We start from the raw sequence: 5,851 nt of genomic DNA on the forward strand, positions 1-5,851 counted from the left end.
TCAAACAGAGAATGAGCTGTGCTTCAGGTATTAAAGTCAATATATATAAATACACAGCTGTGTGTGCGTGTCTTTCTGTTTGGGGCAGGGAGATGTTAAACAATTGAGGAATCCAGCAGAAGTCATAGGGCTCCAGTTTTGCTCCAAAATGTCTTTCCATTCACTTCTTTTATTTTTTAGGAAAATAACTTAGAAAGTGTCTTATGGAGGAATGGAACCAAACCACCACTGGTTTCTTCTTACTGGGGCTGTTTCCCCCAACAAAAACTGGCCTGCTCCTCTTCCTCCTGGTTCTCCTCATCTTCATAATTGCCTTCTTGGGAAACTCAACCATGATTCTCCTCATCTGGATGGATCACCACCTCCACACCCCCATGTACTTTCTACTCAGCCAGCTCTCCCTCATGGATCTCATATACATTTGCTGTATAGTTCCCAAGATGGCCTTCAACTTCCTGTCTGGGGACAATTCCATTTCCTTGGTGGGTTGTGGTTTCCAAAGTATCTGCTTTATAATCATGGCATGTGCTGAAGGGTTACTCCTGTTATCTATGGCCTATGATCGTTATGTGGCGATTTGCCGCCCCCTCCATTATTGTATTGTCATGAACAAGAGAATGTATTTGCTAATGATTGCTGGGTCTTGGGTCTCTTCATCCATCAATTCCATTTTCCATACAGTCTATGCACTCTGCATGCCTTATTGCAAGTCTAGAACCATTAATCATTTCTTTTGTGATATTCCAGCCATGGTTCCTCTGGCCTGCATGGATACCTGGGCCTATGAGTACACAGTGCTCTTCAGCACCAGCATATTTCTTTTGGTCCCTTTCCTTGGCATCATGGCTTTCTATGGTCAGGTTCTTTATGCTGTACATCATATGCATTCATCACAGGGGAGGAAGAGAGCCTTCACTACCTGTTCTACCCACCTGACTGTGGTCACCTTCTACTATGCCCCATTTGTGTATACATATCTGAGGCCTTTATCTTTGCGTTCCCCAGAAGAGGACAAGAATTTGGCTGTCTTCTACACCATTCTCACCCCTATGCTTAACCCCATCATTTATAGCCTGAGGAATAAGGAGGTGTTGGGAGCCCTCCAGAGAGTCTTAGGGAGATCCTAAGCCTAAAAAAGAATAGCTGGGAAATAAAGTCACAGAAATTGAACCTGAAACAGTCTTGCTAATCATGAAGCCAAGTTACTTTATTCAAAGATTAGGAAACAGGCTGTATTAATCTATCAGTCCTGATTAACCATTATTTTAAATTAAACTTTATTTTTCTCAATTAACTTGTATTTGCTTTCTTTCTCTGCCATGGTTCCCCTGGAAACAAACAAGCAAATGTGCAAACTCTTATAACAAATTGGAAAAGTCAAGAAAAATAAATCCCAACATTGGCCATCTCCAAAAATGTGTCATATTCTTTATAATTGGTTCCTCACTACTCTGTTAGAAGATGGGTAAAATTCCTTATCACCAGTCATCTCAAATCATACTTAGTCTATTTGATGATCAGAGTTCTTAAGGATTTCAAAGTTGATTGTAAAATAGATTATAGCAATTTATCACCAGGATAATATACCGTGACCAGGTGGGATTTATACCAGGAATGCAGATCTCATTCAATATTAGGAAAACTCTTAACATAATTGATCACTTCAATAGAAAACTAACCAAAATCATATTATCTCAATAGATGCAGAGAAAGCCTTTGACAAAATACAGCAGCCATTCCTATTAAAAACACTAGAGAACATATAAATGGAGCTTTCTTTAAGATGATAAACAACATCTATCTTAAATCATCAGCAAGCATTATATGCTATGGAGATAAGTTAGAGGCATTCCCAATAAGATCAGGGGTGAAACAAGGATGTCCATTATTACCACTACTATTCAGTATTGTAATAGAAATGTTAGAATTAGCAATAAGAGAGGAAAAAGAAATAGAAGGAATTAGAATAGGCCAGGAAAAACCAAAACCATCACTCTTTGTAGATGACATGATGGTATATAGAGAATCCAAAAGAAACAACAAAAACACTACTTGAAACAATTAACAACTTTAGGAAAGTTGCAGGATATAAAATAAACCCACATAAATCATCAGTATTTTTACATATGACCAACCAAGTCCAGCAGCAAGAGATAGAATGTAAAATCCTGTTTAAAATAACTGTAGACAATTTAAAACACTTAGGGTCTACTTGCCAAGACAAACCCAGGAACTATATGAACACAATTACAAAACACTTTTCACACAAATAAAATCAGGTCTAAACAAATGGAAAAAATATAAATAGCTCATAGGTAGGTCATGCTAATATAATAAAAATGACAATTCTACCCAAATTAATTTACTTATTCAATGCCATACCAATCAAACTACCAAAAAACTATTTCATAGAACTAGAAAAAACAATAACAAAATTAATATGGAAGAACAAAAGTTCAAGAATATCAAGGGAATTAATGAAAAAAATGCAAAGGAAAGTGGCCTTGATCTATCATATTTAAAACTATATTATAAAGCAACAATCATCAAAACTACTTAGTACTGGCTAAGAAATAGAGAGGATCAGTGGAATATGTTAGGCACACAAAACACAGCAGTAAATGAATATAGCAATCTTTTGTTTGATAAAACCAAAGACTCTAGCCTCCAGGATAAGAACTCACTATTTGAGTAAAGAATAAAAAGGTTAATGGCTTAATGACAGTATCAAAACATCATGTCTCAATATGTCATGAATACTTTAAGAAGAGAATTGGTATATATGAGAAATAGGGGATAACATAGAATAATCAAAACAAAATGAAAATAAGGACAATTTAATTGATGTAAAGTGACTGGTCATTTATGCAAAATTCATTTCCAAATGGGCTGTCTACCAATAGTCAGTCCAATGGCATCTTAGAAGAAAGAATTCAAATGAGAAAAAATGCCCACTGCAAATGACACTCAAGAAGGTGAATTTGGGAAGAGTAGCCAGACCAGACCAATAACATATATTGGAAGCAACCCAAGCAATAAAAGCTATAATTCCACAGCAAAAATCTGCAATATAATTTAATTTTAGACACAATTATGGCCACTTCAATAGGGTGGTTAGGTGGTACAGTAAATAGTGCCAGGCCTAGAGTCAGGAGGACTGTAGTTCATATCTAGTCTCAGACATATGCTAGCTGTGTGACCTTGGGCAAGTTATTAAACTTATGTTTGCCTTATTTTTCTCATCTGTAAAATGGGGATAGCACCTCATTCTGGAAACTGTTGTGAGTCTCAAATGAGATCATGACTGTAAAACAGCACAGTGCCTGAAATACAGTAAGTACTATATACATGTTAGCTATTATTATTGAACAATTTGATATTATAAACTTCATTCAAAAAGCTATACTAGCCATAAGAATGTCAAAGACCCTTTAAGCAGTTGTAGAAATACTAAATTTTATCATATCAAAGGTAAATTTAAAAAAAAAAAACTATGAATATACTATCATGCAGATATGGTCACATATTCATAAGTAAGTTGGTTTTGCTCATTCCACTTATTTTATTTGGCAAAAAAAAAAGGAAAAATAAAGGTTTTAAGATAATGGGGAAAAGGAGGAGATATTACTCTGTTGAAGGACATTTCAAACCTTGTTATTATGAAAAGAAGTCACTTGTAAATCTGTTATCTTTTTCTCATCTCCACATAATCTTTATGAAAATAATCTTTTTTTGGGAGGGGGTCAATGAAGGTTGTTGAAAATTAAATATAGTTTTTATCTACCTGTCTCCTACAAAAATATAATAATAAACATATCAGAGAAATTAATTTTGTAATATCTCCTACAATAAAAACAGATCAAAGAACATGTCTTCTACAGGACAAAACCAGATCAGAGAACATAATGTCTCCTACAAGATAAACCAGATCAGAGACACACAGGAACAGATAACACCAATTTATTTTGTCCCAAGTAAAAATATAAAATGATCATACTGGAGACCCTTCCAAAGAAGGGAGCTCAAGGGCTCCTTTATAAGGGTTTTTAAGGTTTCTTTGCTCATTGGTTACAAAATAACTTCATTAGCATGATACAAATCAACCCAAAGCAAAGACTACAAATGTAAATCAGTTAAACAACACACATCAGTTTAAGGGCTCAATTTAAAGCAGATGCTATGGTTAGATTATGTGGAGACAGGAAGGGTATTATCAAAGACAAGGAGGTCTAGATAGTTCATAAGGAGGACAATAAGATCTATTTACTTTCTTGGGAAAGAAGATAGTGAATAAGAATTTCAAAGGGGCATTTAAGTTTGTTTATTCTCTTGGGGAAAGTAAATTGGGACTTTCTGGCTTCAGTTTGAAGTCTGAGCAAAAGGCATTTTGCTCCTATTAATCCAGGGTCTCATAAAATCCATTTGAATAATAAGGCAGCTCCATCAAATCTTGGTGATCCATACATTCATATTAGCAGGGTTAAGTGATTTGCCCAGAGTCACATAGCTACAAGAAAGTAATCTACGCAAACATAGAGTATCCCAGATAAAGGTTTGAGAAGAGAATAGGCAACCTTTGGTATAAGTGTGGTGTTTAGTTAATGTCTTTCAATCCTTTGATACAAGTGTGTGGGGTGGGGCAGTGTCTCTTAATGATTACCAAAAACCTGCATTTCTCAACTGGATCAGAGGTGAATTAGGTATGAATAAAATTTAGTAAACTTAAGACTTTAGATTAGGATCAAGAAGTGCTTGGTCAGTTTGGAAGTCTTTATTTTTAATTTGTATTATTTTATTTTTAGCAGCTTAATATTATTATTGTTATTATTATTATGAAGCTTTAATCCCAAGTTATGGGAATGTTGTCCTAAGACACAGGTCTTTCTTACTGTTGTTTTCTGGATTCTGTGTGGGGGCTATTCTCTTGGAATCTTTTCTGAGGTTTTCTTGACCTGTCTTAGGAGAACAACTACTTTACCCCTTTGTGTTTGCTGCCCTGTGTTCATTTCATGGTGATTTTCTGTACCACTAGCTGTGTCACCCTGGGCAAGTCACGTAACCCTGTTAATATGAATTTATGGATCGTCTAGATTTGATGGAGCTGCCTTATTATCCAAATGGATTTTATGAGACCCTGGATTAAACTTCAAACTGACAATCCCTATTTACTTTCCCCAAGAGAACAAACTCAAGTACCCCTTTGAAATTCTTATTCAGTATCTTCTTTCCCAAGAAAGTAAATGGATCTTATTTTTCTCCTGATGGACTATCTAGACCTCCTTGTCCTTGATAATACCCCCAAGATATCACTTATTCTTCATTGTAGAAAACTTGCTTTCTCTTAGCACCTCAACTTGGGTTTTCATGTTGTGGGTTGGGAAGTTCAGACACCTCCATTCATCTATTTAGGGTTTTTGCTAAAAGATCCTCTTTGAAATTCAAGTTTATGTCTAAAATCTAAGTGACTAAGATGAGCATATTAACGTCATGTGCCAAAGTCCCACTCTCATGGGGAGAAAGGATGGGAGTCCTAATATTTATGAATAGGACCCCAGAGACCATCTGGTCCAATTTCTTCATTTTATATGTAAGAAAACAAAACCTCAGGCAGTTGAAGGGTCTTCCTATAGCACACATGTGAAGAGAAATAGGACTGGCAAAATCTAAACCCAAGTCCACTGACTCCAGATACATAATAGCAGTGTCTATAGCTATTATTTTATAGTTGTGGGAATTTTCTTGTGTGGAAACTCCCTCCACCAGGGCAAGTTAGTACCTTCCATCCAAATAACTGGGGGCTCTGAGAGGTTTTAATGTCCCCAGCATAACAGATCTAGTCAGATACAGGACC

The 5,851-nt window shown here is 35.8% G+C and overlaps 1 protein-coding gene across 1 annotated transcript; it reads left to right on the forward strand.

The window, feature by feature from the left end:
- Positions 1-203: 203 nt before the first annotated feature.
- LOC122750981 (olfactory receptor 2L2-like) lies at positions 204-1,127 on the forward strand. The gene has a single exon (XM_043997874.1). It carries the CDS (start codon positions 204-206, stop codon positions 1,125-1,127), a length of 924 nt encoding a protein of 307 aa, XP_043853809.1.
- The last annotated feature ends 4,724 nt before the right edge of the window (positions 1,128-5,851 follow it).

This window comes from Dromiciops gliroides, chromosome 3 (genome assembly GCF_019393635.1).
Source record: "Dromiciops gliroides isolate mDroGli1 chromosome 3, mDroGli1.pri, whole genome shotgun sequence".
NCBI classification, from domain to species: Eukaryota; Metazoa; Chordata; class Mammalia; order Microbiotheria; family Microbiotheriidae; genus Dromiciops; species Dromiciops gliroides.

Coding starts and splice junctions, on each gene's coding strand:
- LOC122750981 (XM_043997874.1), top strand. CDS start 204: ATGGAGGAATGGAACCAAACCACCACTGGTTTCTTCTTACTGGGGCTG.